General features: G+C 33.7%; 1 protein-coding gene across 2 annotated transcripts in view; it reads right to left on the bottom strand.

The window, feature by feature from the left end:
* Positions 1–3,475: 3,475 nt before the first annotated feature.
* The window catches only part of LOC131046748 (uncharacterized), a 47,006-nt gene continuing 31,236 nt past the window's right edge, over positions 3,476–19,245 (bottom strand). For both annotated transcript variants that reach the window (XM_059209519.1, XM_059209520.1), the window contains 8 exons: positions 17,151–17,326; positions 16,915–17,003; positions 16,307–16,424; positions 13,711–13,784; positions 13,434–13,481; positions 5,738–5,906; positions 5,119–5,412; positions 3,476–3,880 (listed from right to left, as the gene is read on the bottom strand). In XM_059209519.1, the coding sequence (XP_059065502.1) occupies positions 3,689–3,880; positions 5,119–5,412; positions 5,738–5,906; positions 13,434–13,481; positions 13,711–13,784; positions 16,307–16,424; positions 16,915–17,003; positions 17,151–17,326 (1,160 nt within the window). In that variant the 3' untranslated portion in view covers positions 3,476–3,688. The remainder of the gene's footprint in view (positions 3,881–5,118; positions 5,413–5,737; positions 5,907–13,433; positions 13,482–13,710; positions 13,785–16,306; positions 16,425–16,914; positions 17,004–17,150; positions 17,327–19,245) is intronic.

Below are 19,245 nucleotides of genomic sequence, written 5' to 3'. Positions count from 1 at the left end.
CAAAAGGGATTTCATCCTAAGATTGAGATGGACCAAGTCCAAATCTCTAGAACAATAAGGGTTTTCAAATAAGAGAAATAATTAAACTCCAACATCCAAATGAGCTCCCAAGTCCCCTTTTTAAAGCTTTGTATGTAACTTACTAGAACCTCTTTGAAAATCACTTTATTAATTTATTGAGCATTTTAACTCCAGAAAGTGATTCAACTTACTTTTAAAACATTTCCAACATTTGAAGTCACGTTTAGATGTCCCATCATTAAAAAATTTCTATTATCTTTTCAATGAACCATAACACTGAGGTGTCCTATAATTTTAATTAATTAAAAAGGTGGCCTTAGTGAAAATAATTAAATACAACTCAATATTACACCTAATTAGTGAAAATGACTGAAATGCATCAAAATCAAAATTTTACTATGTAAGATGTTCTCTATGATAAAAGATGATAAATAGACTTTGATTAGATGACTTAACGAAAAAAAAAATACTCCATCCAAGAATCTTGCAACCCAAATCGAGAGCGAGAGTTAGAAATAACATTTTAAAGTGTTATATGATTCCTCTTAACCATTTGAGCTCATTGATAACATCAAATTACCCCTTTAAACATGCCCCCACAAACCCAAAAAGTCAATGACAACCACACTGCTAGTGAACCTAAAAATGGGGGCATTGCATTATTTTCATTGTATAATAGATTCCTTTGATTCTCTTCAAGGACAAGATCACCAATTTGGAACTCTATTCTCGAGGCACCTTTCATCTAAGAGCTCTAACTGGTGCAAATAGACAACCAAATACTCATCATTAATAAGATTTTGCAAGAAAATATGTAATAATGGGAGCTCAAACCCATTTGGCTCTCGTAGGGGTGTGAAAGCCAATATGGTAGGCCCGCAAGGATTGAGATGAAAGTGACAATCACAACCAGTATCATTAACAACCTTTTTAAGATTCTAAGAAAAAAATTGTTGGTTACCTCAACCTAGTCATTACCTTAGGGGTAATATAGAGTCAATTGTTGATGTTGGATGAGAAATTGTTCAAAAAGATTAAGAGCATCTTGGTTCTTGAAAGGTCTACCCTTGACGATAATGATGGTGTAGGGGAAGCCATAGTGACAAATGATATAATATAAGATGAACTTGGATATTTGAGTTTATATGGTAAAAGGGAGGGAAATGCATTCTACCCACTTTGTGAAGTATTAAGTGGTAGTGATGATTAACTTATGGTCATTCGATAAGGATGGATGGATCTTACCAACTAGATCAAGACCCCATTGAGAAAAGGGCCAAGGTGAGGTGATGGGTTGTGATGCTTGAAAAGGTACATTTATGAGATCTCCATGCTACTAACAAGTTAGTCACCATTAAACATATTGGCATGTGTCATGTTCCATGGTAGCCTAGTAGTACCCTATTTTGAGAAACTTTTTAGCTAAAACTATTTTACTGGTGTAGACCCCACAAATACCATCATAAATTCCCTACAATGAAAGATTAGCTTTTGTTGTGCTTAAACACCATACTAGCTCCATATGAATGTTTTAATGCCTCGCTATAACCTAATTATGATTATTTATAAGGTTTTACAACTAACTTTTTACAATATTGTTTAAATATTTTATGAATAGTGTATGTAAGATTTTTTTTGTTAATGGGAATAATTTAGCTATTGAACCAAACAATATAAAAAAAATCAAACAAACACTCAAATTTGGGTGAAGAAATCCAAACCATAAAACTTGGCAATTAAACCCTAAAACCCTATGCTAGACTCCTTGTTGCAGAGGACTTACACAATCAATCAATTTAATGTGTGCTCAAAGTTTCAACATAACATTACTTTCATAGAATTGTGAGATATGAATGCCAAGCTTTTAGAGATTTTAAGGAAAATGATGTGGAAAGCTAAAATGAAAGGATAGGATGAATAGCCACAATGGCTTGAGTTGTCTCAAACAAGGAGATTGTGTCTAATGATACCATGAGATTGAATGAGAAGAGGGAGCACATGATATATACCTTTGAAGGATTTATCATTAAGGCAACTCTTTGTCTTCATCACAGAGAGGACAAATGACGAATTAAAAATTCGTTTTTTATAATCAAGGTTAAGCCCATACCAAGTACACGACAGGTTGAAGTGACTAGATAGTAAGTGTGGAGATTTAGAATGAATTTGATCATACTTAAATAAAAATTAAGTGAATTTGTGAAAGATTGAGAAGAAAGTAGATGGGTTAAGATCTCAATGCTAAGTGATTGAAGACGGCACATGTGAGGAAAATTTTTAGAAGGGGGTTACTGATAGGGATAGGTTAATAATTAAATTTACTTTAGATTAGGACTTAATAAATTGAAACAAAAAATGACTTCAAATGAAGGCTGAGATGAACAACCATTAATTAAATAATGAAAAAGTTATTTAATTAATATGGAGGTTGAAAATAAGTCGAATTACAGATAAAATTGATCAAATGCAATAATCAATTTCAGGTGTCTACAAATAGCTTTAATAAACCTGTTCAATTATTTGACAAAAATTTGGGTTTGATCGTTCGATTTATTTTTTTCTCAATCTAGAGGATGGCTTTGATTGGATGCTTTCAAGGTGACATCTCATTCCATCAACTTATTTTTTTTTTATAAAATATTATTTATATAATAAACAATATATAAATTCAATCTAAAAAGATTAAATATGTATACTATAATCATTAATCAAATTTAAGCACATCTCCTAAGATTAATTTTTTAGAAGACTCAAATGAATAGATAGTTTAGTCCGAAGGATAGTTCAACTATTGTCAAGAATGCAAAATAAATCCAAGGCTTGTCTTAATTTTTTATAGCCTGCATTTATGATCCACCAGCAAATTTGGGAAAGAAGAAAAAATACCATTAGAAAGTATATCTCATAAGGTACAAACATTCAATTTGAACCCATTTTAGATCCCCATTGTACTTCTCAGAAAACCTTGAAAGGAAAAAAAATGGCGTCCTAAATGAATGCTTTTCGTGACCTCTACCCAAATGGCGTCAAACTACATCCCAAATGCCCCTAACCCAACTAAAAATAGTCCCTGTACTGACCAAATATGTCTGAATGCATGAAGACACATTTAAGATACAAGAAATAACTGATTTAAGATACAACACAACCACAAGAAACGTAAAAATTGTATTAAATACAGGTGGAAAAACTTAAGCATACAAACATCTTCTTCTTAAATAAAGACCTGTGAATGAGTGAGTTGAGATAAAGCAAGACTACAGGAAATATGAAAACAATATTTTAAGTATGAGCCAGCAGGTAAGACTATACAGTAGATGCAGGAACTAAATATACTAAAATCCTTTTCTTTAGATATTACTTTTTTCTGTATAATAAGATATAAATGAATATACTAAGCTATTTCCCCTTATCAAACTTCCATCTTTTTTCCAATTAAGCACCTAGCCATCTATTTCTTCGAATTTGGGAAAAAGATTTCAAATTAGAAATATGAATTTTACATGCACTAAAAAAAAACGTTGCTAATAGAATAACAGACTAGTTAGTACATGCCAAAAAGACTATAACGGGGGAAGGAAACTGCCTAACATCTACTTTAATTAAAAAATCAGATCTAATAGTGAGCCGTACATCCCACCAGCTTGGACTTAGAAGCTAACACCCTTCACCAAAAAGCAGACTTCATTTGTATATTTGCATTTCGGGATCTCCGCCCACCTTTGTCCTTGGAATGATTTCTAGAGGCATATGACCCCTTGGCACTATGGGCTGCTGCAACTGCTCGCCGTCTCTGCTTATCCAAGCGTCTATCAAGTTCAGAATCATCATCACTTGTAACAGATTCACCGTCTCCTTCCTGCTCGAAAACCAACATTTTGTCAAATCTCGGGCACAAAAATATTGACAAGCAACATGCTAAAGCAACTGTACTTCAGCAATTGAACAACAATGCTACTAGATTGATGAATTAAGTGATCAAAATTTCTTAATAAAATGGCCACAAATAGAAATACAGCACACTAGATGCAATGCAGAAAGCAACATATATCAGCGGGAACAAACAGCAGCCACAGTCAACGGTTGCCAACAATCAAAGATCATAACAACCAAGGCGGCATTGACTTTGGATTTTGATTATATATATATATATATTTGGAACACCCAAGATCAAGCAGGAACAAACCAAGAGTAAGTCAATCAAATCAAGCTCTTCAATAGATTAACATGGTTGCAAATTCAGGAAAGAGCTTGACTTGTTTGCCAAAGCATATTATGCTACAGAAACTCAAGAAAATCGAGTGGTAGATGGCTTCCAAGAAAAGAAAAATTACCTAAAGAAACAGCAATAAGTCAATTATGCTTCCAAATTAACATGAAAAGAAAAACCCTATTGGTACACCAGGCAAAGGCAACAAAATAAGAGAATGTAAATGGAAACAAAACATTGTGCATTAAACAGAAACACAGTATACTTTGATGCAATGCAGAAAGCAAAGCAACATATTTCAGTGGGAACAAACAACAGTCAGAGTCAAAGGCTGCCAACATTCAAAGATAATAACAATCAAGGCGGCTTTGACCCAGATCAAGCTGAAGCAGACCAGGTAAGCTTTCCATCAGACATTTTTCTCAGCATGTAAAACTCGAGGATGAGTCATTCAAATCAAGCTCTTAAAAGATTGACATGATTGCAGATTCAGTAAAGAGCTTGACTTCTTTGCCAGAGCGTATTTAACAGGATGCAATAGGAACTCAAGGAAAGAGAGTGGTAGATGGCTTCCATGTCAAACAACTATAGAAAGAAACTGCAAAAAGTTAATTATGCTTCAAATTAACACAAATAATAACCCTGCCAGTATGCCAGGCAAATACGACAGAATAAGAGATTGTCAATGGAAACAAAACATCACACAATAAACCATGAAGAAAGATGGAACAAAGTGGATTTATAGCAAAAAGCATAAAACTGGGCAATCCATATGACGTATTTACATTACTCTTCATTGGAAGGGAGATCAACACCAGATTGTAGCAATATCATGACATAATGCTTTAAAACAACTAGAAAGAATAAGATATATAAATGCATCATACTTGTCCAGCAAAACTGGCTGAAATATTTGGATCCTTTGCAGCAATATGTTGGGCCATATCATATTCATCGTTAGTAACAGAAATGGGATCCATTCTGTCATTTGATTTATCATCTATAATTGGTCCACAACTTGATATCATTTGATTATCTCCATTAACATCTACTGAAAGATTATCAATACCACTGGTAATGTCCCCAGTGAACTCAGATTTGTGGCAAGAATATTCTTCTTCCAAATCATCCTCGTTATCAGAACTTGTCTGGTCACCATTATTAGCCTTGTCAAACACAAACTGCAAGAAATTCAACTAAAATTAGAAGCCTAAATACAGAATCTAGCTCCTCATAATTTATATTCAATACTCGCAAATAGAAAATGCAAGAGCAAGAAAGTTGAAGACAGCTAGACACAAGGAGACAACAGCTTGATGAAAAGTATTCATCCCATGTCGCTAGGCTAAGTATAGATTTTCACACAAAAAGCCCTAGATGAATTAACTGCAGATAAGATCCTGACTGAGTCAATCTGTAGCTTCTTCTCAGAAACTGCAAAGCTTAGTTTGGCCTTTAAATCATGAAAAGGTCTTGAGCATCCAAAATAAATACAGATCATGTTACCTTTTCTAATTCATCCTGGGTCCGTTCTGTAAACCCACTTGCTTCAAGTGCCTTATCCAGGGATCCGGCATTTTTCGCAATAGCTTCAAAGCAGGGTCTTCTTTCATCCTCAGAGTCAGTATCAGATCCTTCTAAAAAGCCAGAGTCATCATCAGGCGAGTTATTGAACCTGAAATAAAGGGCATATAACTATGACAATAAAGTAGCAACAGACATCTATAGGATAAACAAAGCAAAAGATACAGGCATAGTTTCTAATCTCTTTTCCGACAAATTCAATCCACGTAATCAATAATCATTGTTCAATGATAAAAAATTAAAATGCATAGCAAAAAACTTATAATTTCTGCAAAAATACAATACCTCTGCTTACAATATAAGAACATGTTTAAATTGCAGAGTTCTAGAATAAATACTAAATGATATTGATCAGTCAAAAGTGTAGGTCTAATATTACACCTTATTAAATTATTTATTTACAATATTAGGAATATTTAATTATTCTCACCTCGTTGCTAATAATGGCATGTGTTCACCTTGGCTTGAGATACAAAAGTGCCACCACTGCCTCATAAATCGTTGATGTATGGTAGTTAGATGCCACCTATGTTTAGTCAAGGTCACCTCTTTCATAAATAGAATAAGTTAAACTCGCCTCATGATAGGGAGTGATTTGAGAATTAAAATCAGGACCTCTCAGACACATCTTCTCCTTGTTCATGGACTCGAGACATAAATTTGTATTTAACTCTTTGTAATTTGCTCTATCATATTGAATGTTGGATATCTTTTTTCATTTTATTGGTTCTCTAATTAGCTCATAGGCACTCGGTTGTCTATAGATTTGTTGTGTATAAGAAAACTTCTAAATGGTATTAGAGTCATGATATCATATGGTTAATCCTTTCCTGAGTAGATTTGTTGTGTATATGAAAACTTCTAACATGGCATTGAAGCCATGAGTTTATAGGATTTATCTTTTTCTATATAATGAGAACAAATAGATATTATTCTCGATAGTATTTCTTGGGTAAATTGGCTTATTTGCATTTATAGGTTCATCTTATGTTGAGTTCAAATTTTTTGAATTTGTAGATTTTGCTCATCATTTGGTCTGCATGAAGCTTCAATGGCAAGATTTGCAAGGGCTTGGAGGAGTTTTCTATAGGTCATTGTAGATCACTCCTATTCTAGAAGGTTTTGGGTCAAATCCATCCCCACCATCACATCCAAAAGGCCCAAAAATCCTAGGAATGCCCGTCAAATTATCCAAAAAGAAGTAAAAGCAACTAACTGAAAGCCAAAAAGTGTTCTTATGGGGTGTTGTGAGGCCTTCCTACACAACACTATGCAGATACAATTTTTTTAAATGCTAAAATAAATTTAATTTGTAATTTTTTGGTACGAAAAACCAAAAAGTAATCATTAATTATGCATAGTATAAGCACTTTTACTCATGCCCCACCATGGCATGGTGAAAACCCTGTCATGAACAAGTCTCCAAGTCCCTGCAAGCTAATGAAACAATAACCACAATCTATAAAATTCCAATGGGTTTCAATCATAGTTACAAGACTTGCCCAAACCTGCCAAGACTTGGTAAGCCTCCTAGTGATTGGCACTAAATAGGTCCCTTGGACTCGTGATCTAGGTACCCAACAAGTCTAGTAAGACTTGCCAAACTCAATGAGTCTTGAGAGGAAGACTTGGGCATATAAGGTAAAAAGAAAAAAGACTTAAAATTACCTCACCCTAAAAATGTTCTTTTTTTATGTTAACATCAAGGTTACCCCCAATTTATAGGACGCGGGGACGTGGGGACACAGGGACGTGTTTCTGGGACACTGATTTTTCAAGCCAATTTTGGGGACGGCTAGGGGATGACTGTATAAAATGGGGAAATTTTAAATATTCGTATCAAAACATGGATAAATCATGCACATATACATTATAGAACCTTAACATAAAAGTACTAGTAGAATTCTTATGCCGAATTTGTGTTAAATTGAGAGTCAAAGTCAAATTGCTTATAGAATTCATTGTTAATATGCAGAATTTATAGGGATGTCCCCTGGGCGTCCCCTGTCCCAAGGACAGGGACGACTGAAAAAAACTCAGGGATGCATGGTGAGAAAAGTTTGGTACTAAGGTTCCAAATCTTCAAAAGATTGCAACTTGTGTCTCGAGCCACAACCATGCAATGATTTTGTTAGGAGTGAGGTGTCATCTACCATGTAAATCCTATAGTATATTGCATAGTTCCAGCATCCTTGGAAAGTGTCTTGAGGCACTTAGGGTGTATGGGAAAAATAATTTGTAATATTTATTTTCACTATTGTTTGTAATACATTCTTAAGGGATGACAGGTTCCACTAGCAACAGTAAAGGTGACTTGTGGACATAAATATTTAATTAACATTTCCCCACTTGTGGATGCCTAGAATGGGATGGTAAAAGACAAGTGAAGAGGACAAATGAGTGATTGTTGTTAGACACATTAGATAATAATAACAGTCAACGAATACAAAGAATACAAGATTGATTTTACCTTTGATCTGATTACATTTGTCTCTGCAAAGTACTGTGAGGTTGATGCCACAAAAGCTTAAGTTTGTGCTCAGATTTTGTTTTGACGGAAGATTTGATGCCACAAAAGCTTAAGTTTGTGCTTAGATTTTGTTTTAACTTTTGATAGAAGATTGATTGAATACGTATAGTTGAGGGGCTGATTGAATGAAGACATGAAGTTTATTTTGTCATGAATAATAATGATTTACTGAAGTCGATAGCTTTAGGAAGTTGCAATCAGTTTTAGGTAGTTGCAACCATTTGGTAGTTGTAACTGTTTTACAACTAACCTTTGCCTTAATGATACATTGACTCATGTATTTGTTTGTTTTTCTAAAAGAAACAACAAGAGCAAGTGATAAACTTCATCAAACATTTATTGTTTAATATGTTGTTCAACAGTTATAAGTTTATAACTACCATACGTAGATCCTTAACTATCAAAGCTGGACATCATGATAAAAAGCGACTTTGTGTAAGCTTTTAAAAAAGTGCTGGGTAATATGATACATATTTTCTGAAGAATTCTTTTCTATATCAGCAATATTATATTCAGAGCAACTGTGGTTTTGAAAGGCTGAGACAAGATGAGAAATATAGTTTTCAAAGTCTGAGACGAGAGAGCCATCAGACAAATAAGAATATATAATCTTCATGAATATGTTCTGCAGATCCAGTGGTGAGACTAGATCCTAATTTCAGATTGTTCTTTCCATTATTGATTCAATTTGAGTTGAGTTTTGATTACAAAAGTGATAGAGCATACACTGCAGATTGATATATGTTTTGAGTGTGGACAGGGTACAAAAGATTGACGATAATTTTCAGATTAGCAATCTATTTGAATGTGCGGAGATTCTGGATTTGTCTTTGCTGTGACAATCTATGAAGTGATAAGAATAACAGTATTTTCGAAATCTTATTCAGAGTTGATGATACCATTCAGTGGTTTGAAGTTTTATCACAGTCATCCATATTTTTACAGGCTTATTGAAGGATCTCACAGAGATATAGTTCATATTATTTGCATTCTTTCTTCAAATTGTACTAGTGCATAATGTCATATATACAGAAACATCTTGATCATATCATTTAATTCAGCATGTCTACTACAGATCACAACATATGTATTGTGTTGCAAAGATATTGTGGTATTTAGTGTTCAGATTGATGCAGTAACTCTCAGTTTGTTTTTGAGTTCACAATAAGCACATTGATAATTGTTTCAATTTGTAATTGATTGAAGTTTCCTTTGTATATCCTTTGGGTTGGTGCCATAAGGATTATGAGTTGGTGCTCAGATTGTGGAGTTAGAGTGTTGAAAGAGGTGGTGCTCTTAATATAGGGGTTTGGTGACTCCTTAGGGTTGGTACCCTTAAAGATTGTAATTGATTTTAACTGTGAGGCTGGATTAGGACAGTAGATCCTAACAGCGTTACTCATCGTGGTTTTTCCCATCTTGGGTTTCCATGTCAAATCTTGTGCAGTTGTTCCATGTATGATTGCTTTGTATTATTGTTTCAGTTTCAGTTTAAAAGCAATTTTACAAAAGGATCTAATTGGATAAAAATATTTAAGATTCATTTTCTACTGATTCACCGCCGCACCTCTCCTCCCCCCCTCGCCCCTCTCAGTAGTCAACATGTGTTCTACAATTGTTGCCCTCCAAGTCGGCACTTGGAAAGAGACAAGTGTCTCTTGGTATTCTACCTTTTATAGCATTTAATGTAATTTTTAATTTTCAAGTTAGAGGAAAAGTATTGGAGCCCAAACTGGTGTCATTTCGAATATTGAGGAGGCAAATCAAGGTTTGGACGTTTGGAATGAAGAGTCATCTTTGGGCGCCAAGTTTGTTGCTTAAGACCTCTTTATGAGTCTATCAGCTCCTTGGATGTGGAATCTATAAGGATCAATTGAATTTAAAGTTACTCTACAAGAATAATGACAGGTTGAGGTGTAAAGAGCTTGTTCACAAGTACATAGGTGCTGCCATGTTGTAGGCAAAGAGGAGAATGGAAGTGTGTAATTAATTGTACACTTGTTTCAAAGACAAGCATATTTAACCTCTCTTCTTGGTGGAGATTTTTCCCACGAGTTTCTCCATGTAAATCTTATGTTATGTGGTGCTATTTAAGTTATTGATTTGTACATCATTGCTGCTATCTTATTTGTTATCCTTTATTTATTGCTGTTATAAGTTCACATAAGGTAATGTTGTTAAGTATGTTATGTTGGTTGATTAGCATCATTAAGAAGACAGATCTAATTATGGTAATTCCACATTAAAATTACTTAATTTCATATTTGCATACAAATTTCAGATTTTTATCTCATACATTGATATCGTAACTTGAGAATAAGTCTTTAATGTTAATTCATCGGATACGGGTTGGAAATTTCCCAACAGTGTTAAGATGCAAGCACAATTGGAGTGTGTTTGAGCACATACACTACAAGAAGCACAATAGGTTGTCAGTGCAAATGTTGAATGATCTTGTTTATTTTCATTACAACCTTCACCTCCATCACAAACAAATCTTGGGCACTTACTTATCTCCCACCAGCCTAGAGGAGGTTGACCCACGATCAAATTGGATCACCAAAGCTGAAGATCTCATCTTTAACAATGATGAACATTGCATGGGTTATGAAAGGGATTGAGAGGACAAGATTATAGCCACAGGAGAGGAGAGAGCACAAACAGACCACTTGGATGGTGCTGTCACTGAGACACGAGCAGATATCATGGCTGCATCATCATCAAAGACCTATCTTAGATGCTAGCGCAAGACTTACCATGATGTTGGGACAAGCAATGCAATCTCCTCTGAGCTTAACCCTTTAGTTTTGATATTTGTTTTCATACCGTGGATTTCATAATCCATGAGTTTTGTATATATTTGACACTATTTACAATTTATATATCTAATAATGCTGTTTCCTTTAGCTAAAATCCACTTTTATACTCGTGTGATTAATGTATACTTGTATATATGATCAAAGTAGCTTCTATTCGATTAGTTTACTGTATCTTTAAAGTTTATTTATTAAAAGGTGCATGAAACAAGTTTTAAATCTTTATAAAATCTCTCTATTTCATGGTCCAAGTCCGAATCTGGTTCAAAAATCAGAGTGTCGAGTCTGAGGGAAGTCTCAAGTCTTGTAACATTGGTTTTGATAAAATATTGCCATATGAAGGGGAGTCATAACATTCTAACAGCAATGAATGTATTCAGCATTATGTGTTAATGCGTTAATGAACATTGAATAGTTTGCATTCCTATGTGTGGCATAGTCAAATAGCTATAACAACTATCAAGAGTTAAGTATTGGTGTCAAGGTTTCATAGTTAAACATTCTTGCATATATGTTTCATCTTCTAAGGCATGGACAAAAGCAGTTTGCATACATTAATGACAGTTTGGATGTTAATCATCCTTGCTGTTTACATTGGAAACTACAATGTTTTTTTATATTCAGAAAATTCATAGTGACTAATCCCTTGGCTTGTTCATTATATGATCTCACCTCATCCTCATTGGATCTCGAGTCAGAAAGTGCCAAGTTCTTGACCCTAGCATAGCAAAGAACCACAAAAATTTTAAGGGTTCTGTTAAATATTAGGAAGGGGCATTACATAACATCACTTGTTTCTTGAGACCCATTTCTCGTTTCTCATTTCACTTTCCTACTAACTTGCATTATGGGGGGTGATTGGTGTAAAATTACACCTTATTCATTAGTTTTCTTAGGGCATTAGAAATATTCATTACTCTCCACTAGGTGGCTAATATTACACCTTGACTTAAAGTACATAAGCACCACCACTGCATCGTCAATCTTTGATTGATGGAAGTTACATTGCTACCTTTGTTTAGTCAATGCTATCTCTGCCTCAATTAGACTCAGTTAACTCAACACCTGATTGGGAGAGATTAAGAGTTGAATTCATGGATTCTAGAGGCCTACATATTTGTATTTCATGTTTTGCAATTTGCTCCGTTATATTGAATATTGAATATATTTACTCATTTTACTAGTTTTGTGATTAACTCATAACCATTAGATCCTAGGTAAATTAGGTAAATTAGTTGTGTGTATGACAAATTCTATCATAAGAATTCACTGGAGAGAAACTGATTACAAAAGAGACAAACTTGGACAATGTAGCACAATCAATAGCAATTGACGAACATCCAACAACATTTTAAGGCTAAACTTCCTTTTCAAGGACTAAATTTGGGTGAAGTACACTTTAAAGTGGTTTGGATTCTCTCAAACGGTACTCAAAATACATGGTGGTATATAAGAAATACATTTGAAGACTAGGTAATTTTGGTGCACGATGATAAAACTGATACTAAACATCAATTAATGCATAAACCGACATTAGACATGCATGCACAATTCTATGAGTCATTTGCTCTTCTGCCTGTATAAAACATTTTTTAATTGCTAATTTAAAGAGTAAAAACTAAATGATATTGATCAGTCTAAAGGTCACTGGAGGGAAACGATTGCAGAAGAGATCAACTTGAAAAATAGAGAATAACCAATAGCAATCAACTAGCATCAAACAATATTTTACTGTTGAACTTCCTTTTCTAGATCTAAATTAGGAAGAATTACATTATTATATATCTAACATTCATAGAAAACAAAAACATCGAAAGGCAACTATTTTGGTGTAAGATATTAAAAAAATTACTGAATGGGTAGAGATGCATAAAGCAACACTAGTAACACCACAACTCTTTAAGCCATTTTAACCCAAATTAGAAATGCATGAAAAGACTCGACTTATAATCAAAGCACTCAAAATTTAAACCCTTTTCACCTTCTTTTTGTATAAATTACTACTAAAACAATCTTGTATTATCTCACTCACGGAATGAAACATTCAGAAGCCAAAATACTATTGCACAACAACTAATGTAATCAGATTCTGCCCTTGACATGTCTTTGATTGTAAAAGATCACATAAACTGAAATTATAAAATAATGGAAAATAACAATTTTGAATTTAATTTAACTATAATAGCTTCCGAGCACCCGTTAATATCTCATTCTGCTCATTCTTAAAGAAAAATAATAGTTCAACAAACCAGATATCATAAACGCTACCAACCTCTTTTCAAAAAATTTGAATATGCAGTCCACATCACGATCAAAGTACCTGAGAAACAAGCATACATAGCCGACAAGATTAAATTACTTGAAACTTCGACCACATCTACAATGTGAAATGGAAATCCATGGAGGTGCATGAAAACAATTGGGAAGATAATAACGAAAGTGCATCTATAATTGAAAATTAAAAACTTAACGCACATAAAGAAATAAACTAGAACCTAAGATTAAATGGCTACAATCAGGAAAACAAAATTTCTATGAAAAGTCCTTACATCTGTGCATTGCGATGAGAAACAGAAACCATTTGTGGAAAGTCAATCATGGTGACCTTTTCATCATCATCTATCTGTAATTCAAACCCAAAATAAAACATCGTCCAGTTTAAAACCAGTCTCAAATTAGCATATTTACAAAATATTTTCTTTCCATCCTACTAACACAACTTTATATATCTAAATCCCTCTCCATCATAACTATTATGTATCTTATCCACCATTTGCATGAAACATTAAACTAAACCTTACAAGCTATGGCACGCTAGCCAAATCAAATTTTAGCTATCTATCTCTGTTGGAAATCATTGTCTTAATGCAAAAGCTTTTTCCACTTTTATGCCATCTCCTTGACTTTCCAGTCTCACTAACTTCTGTGAGATATATTTGAAAAGTTCCTTCCTAATGCCAGGTTTGGTACTGTATTGCAGTATCAACTAATGTTTGTGAGATCCACTAACCTGCTAGTTTCCTTTGAAACATTATATGACCTCTTACTTTTTAATGATCAGTCCATGGATTGCTTTCAAAGTTGTCCAACTCTAACTTCCAGAATCTATAAATCTGTGTTTATTATCTTTGTAATTTTGATTCGCTATTCACCTAATGCTTTTGTTGTTTTATCATTGAGCATTCATTCTTTAAGTCAATTCTTATGCATATTACATGCTAATATTGTGAGATGCTTCAAAAATGATACAGCCCAGCCAACCAAAAGATAAAGATTTTTTACAATCAATCATGATTTAGTCAAGAAATTATAAAATGCTGTAGCGTTTATTAAAATATAAACAAAACAAGACTGCCTGTAGAATTCTTCCCCAATTGGGATTGTGTCACAAATTTGTAGATAAAATTTTGATTGAATGGTAATTTTTGCCCCCTTTTTGTGCTTCAGGATTCCTGCACAAGGAGAAAATTTTGACAATCTCAGATAGGAACATCAAACCTGATAAGTACAGTTACTTGCAAGTGACCTCATTTTTTTGTAGAATTTTGCTACATTATTACACCCCATCTGTTTATGTGTACAATATTTTCCTGTGCTTAGACATGACAACTCCTCATGATTTGGAATTTTGGTGTAGTCAAAGACATTTGGCCTCTAGAACTTCTACTGCCTCTGTAATTCTTCTGGTTATCATTCTGGTGGCTTATCCTGAACAACTTTATTCAATCTTTCATCTAAAGAATTTGACTTAAAATGGAGAAAAAGTCAAATCTCAATACCAATTCCCTCTCGAAAATTTGAGGCATTTCTGTTTGAGGATGGTCTGAGAAGAGGCACAATTGGGTACTCCAATTTAATTTTGTTTGCTTAAACCACAAGGCCTCCCTATATCATTCCTGCATCTCTCTGCTTTAGTTAAATTTATGACTCATGGCCAGTTGGTGGTACATTGTATTTGGTTTCTCGATGCAACCCATACTTTCAGTCAGAGGAAGATTACCATTTGGTCCTTAAATCTGTTTAATTTCACAGTACCTTTCATCCGTTTTGCAGTTTTTCCTGATACACGATTAATTTCTGCCAACAGTGACCAAAAGAAAATTCAATCACACTTTCCTCTTGTGATCTCAAGCCCTTTTGTGTCCAAAAATGGAAGGAATGCTACAGCCAATAACAACCACATTGCATTCTCTTTCAGCCTATCTTAATCTAATTTGTAGCATGGAAAGGATGGTCATGATCATACCGTCGTGCTCCCTTAGGCTGATGATAGTATGGCTACTCTCAAGAGATAATGCATACCAAATAATTAAGGTTGGTGAAGATGAAGAAGATAAAGGATAAAAGGAGATGATGTGGGAATCGGACAAAGGAAGGAGGGACTTGGGTAAGCTTAGGGAGTTGAATTTGAACATGGGGAAGTAGGCCTTGGAATGCCAGTTCAACAGGTGTCCAGATTCAAGTCTCTAGTAACTACCTGATGCAACCATTTTTGAAGGCCAAGAATCCTTTCATGAATGTTGTTGACAAGCTTATCTGTTACAGAGACAGGCAGTTGGGCTTCTACAGGATCCTATCCTTCCATATTTGAGACAGTGCTAGCAATCCTCAAGCCAAGGATGGCAATGGGCAGGCAACAGACAGTGATGAAGAAGCTAGCACCAGTGGAAATCAGTCTTCCACAAAACAGTGGTTACATTGTTTTCTTATTTTCATTGAATTCTCCAATAGAGACCTTTTTTATGAAGACTTAAGACATTGTATATTGATCCATAACTGTTTCTGTGAGATATTGCACCACCTCCACAATATTGTAACATGGTTTTTGTAAACATATTTCCAAGTGAGCCAGTAAAGTGGACAAAGTGGTCATTAAGGGTGTTAGAAAGCTTAGTCTTTCTTGATAAAGTAGTGATATAATAAGTCATTTTTACATTTTCACCTAAGATATCTTTTATCATTTTAAACCAGACAGAGCAAAGCAACACTCATTAAAATATAAAAAAAATTCAGATGGGAACATTGTGTATTACAATAGCGGCCAAACGTCAAAAAGTTATAATAAATATGAAATAAATCAACACTTAAAATCAAATAGATAGAATTATTAGAAAAAACAGACATAAATAAATAAAGACTTCTTACCATTATATTAAACTCATTGAAATCACAGTGAATGAGTCCATGTTCTGCCATGCGAACGATCAACCCAACTATGGTTTCAAATACTACACTAGGATTCTGCAGTTGTTTAACTTGAACCCTAGAAAAGAACATAAAAAAGTTGATGAATCAGATAACATGAGATCTCCACTTACTATTCCATAAGTAAAGGTAAACATAGCATTTCAAATCCACAAAAGAGAGATTTTTCAGGTTTGTTATTACCCACTAAATCTATGTCAATCATAATCTTCTTTCTCCGATATAGAAACAAATAGAACAATCATTTATCAACATGCAAGCATATAGGCCTCAAAAAGTCAAAGTTCGAGGCCAGCATATAAATAAAGAAAATATTTAATGTTTCTACCAAACAGAATGATGCCAAATCATGCGGAATCAAAACATTCTGATTGGCCAGATAAATATTATCTTACAATTGATCATACAGTTTATAAGGATCACTAGATGAGAAAAAAATTATTCCATAAGGTACAATTTGATTTTAATTACAAGTGCAGGTTCAATTTACCAATTCTAACCATACACAGCAGATAAGCTGAGGCATCCAAATGAAAAAGAATTCTTACAGAGGATAACCTGGAACAAGCGACATTAAGACACAATGTCGATTGCAATCCACTGCATTGGGAACTGGAAAGCCATGTTCTTCCAATGCCTGCAGGAAGCGCGGTGCAAACACAAAATTAATCTTCTCAAAAAAAATCACTGAAGAAGTTACAATAAGTAATACTATTAGAATTAACAAGAATACAAAGCATCTATGACAATGAACTAACTAAAATGAGGGCATGTTAAAACCAACCTTCATGAAGGCAAATTCTTTAAGAGCCGCCAATCGTGATAGGTAGAGCCAGTTATAGTTGGTACGATGCCTCAAATAGTCACGCTTTGATTTAACAGCTCTAAATGATGTCCGGCCCAATCTATGTAGTTTCATTGCAAGTGTTCTTCCATCTTCTGTGACCACCTCGAAAATATCTTTGTGAACATACATGAGAACAGATCAGAATACATGCCATTCAAATAGTTACATAGTAATGCTAATATTATTCAATAGAACAGGGAAAGACAAGGTAAGTAAAAATTAATACCTTTCCACTAGGTAAACACTCAAAAAAATATTAAACAATAAATTATGATACCCAGTTATTGATTTTTAGCCATAAATATATTAACAATGGGAAGATTATCACACAAAGTTCTGCTTTGAAGTTTGTGAATTAAAATCCAGATTGATTATAACTTTTATTTACTATAAACACTATCAACTTGCAACCCCCTAGGATTTCTATATGATCTCCATCCATTCCTAAAATTAATCCTCTAATTTCTTCTGTCTTCTGTGACCACATCGATTATATCTTTGTGAACATAAATGGGAACAGATCAGAATACATGCCATTCAAATAGTTACATAGTAATGCTAATATTATTCAACAGAACAGGAAAAAACAAGGTAAGTAAAAATTAATACCTTTCCATTGAGCTAGACACTAAAAAAAATATTAAACAATAAAATATGATACACAGATATGAAAAGGATTCCAAATTTTCATGCACGGATATGAAAAGGATTCCAAATTTTCATGCACAGATATGGTAAAGATTCCAAATTTTCAAATACAGAGATATGAAAAAGAAGCATAAACAGGAAAAAACAAGTAAAGTAAAAATTAATACCTTTCCACTAAGCTAGACACTCTAAAAAATATTAAACAATAAAATATGATACACAGATATGAAAAGGATTCCAAATTTTCATGCACAGATATGAAAAAGATTCCAAATTTTCATATACAGAGATATGAAAAAGAAGCATAAATTTATAGAAAAGGTGATGAGTAAAACTATCAAAAGCCAAAAAATGAGATGACATTGATGATTGATCTCCAACACCAGGATTAGCACTTCAAAATTTTAAATTCACATAATCCAGATCTAACTTGTAAAGGAGATGTGATGCTGATTTCATTATAGATTTTTTGTCAGTAATATATTAACAATAGGAAGACCATTGCACAAAGCTCTGTTTTGAAGTTTGTGAATTAAAATCCTAAACAAGGATATTCCGAGATTGATTATAACTTTTATTTACTATAAACACAATAAACTTACAACTTCCTAGGATTTTGGATATAATCTCCATCCATTCCTAAAATTAGTCCTCTAATTTTTGGCTGGCCGTTGCAATCAAATCATAACTAAATGAAAATTGTTGCACAGCTTAAATAGGTGTTCTAGTTTTCTCAGAAAAAGGTATTCCAGAATAGCTAATTCACAGATTCAATGTGAAGAAAACTGATTTTATGGCATTTAAAAAGCTAATGGGAATATAAATTTAACAGTTCAGTACATGTCAATTTCACAGTTGAAATTACAAAATGGAGTCATGACAATTTCACAGTTGAAATTCTACAGGAGGAAAAAATGTTAGAATAATATTTTATATTATTAGTGTTAATGGTCGATAATGTAACTGACTGTTAGACATCTTAAATGTCTACAGTAACAGGTAGTTAGTAGTAGGTAACTTTTTTAATAGCTAAGATATTTTGTAATTCCTATAAATGTGTCTCTTCCCTCAGTTAATAAACTAAGTTTTTACCAGTGAATCATCTCTGATTTTCACATGGTATCAGAGCCCTAGGTTAGGAAATTTTTCGAAAAAGTCTGTAGTTTAATTTTTTCGAATTTTTCCTCAAACCCGTCTAGGGTTTCTGTTCTTCCTGGGCACTGTCTGTTTTCGTGGATCTGTTTGAGGGTTTTTTTGCCCTACCTGTGTTTGTTTGCTGAGTCTTTTTCCTATAATTTGTGATCTTTAAAATTGCATGGAAATTTCGCGATTTCTTTCTCAGCAACGCTTTGTTGGGCGTCTTTAATGCGATTTTCGCGTCTGA

The sequence above is a fragment of the Cryptomeria japonica genome, chromosome 8 (assembly GCF_030272615.1).
Source record: "Cryptomeria japonica chromosome 8, Sugi_1.0, whole genome shotgun sequence".
Classification (NCBI taxonomy): Eukaryota; Viridiplantae; Streptophyta; class Pinopsida; order Cupressales; family Cupressaceae; genus Cryptomeria; species Cryptomeria japonica.
Note: the sequence above shows the minus strand (reverse complement) of the source record. Positions and strands in the feature narration are given on the sequence as shown.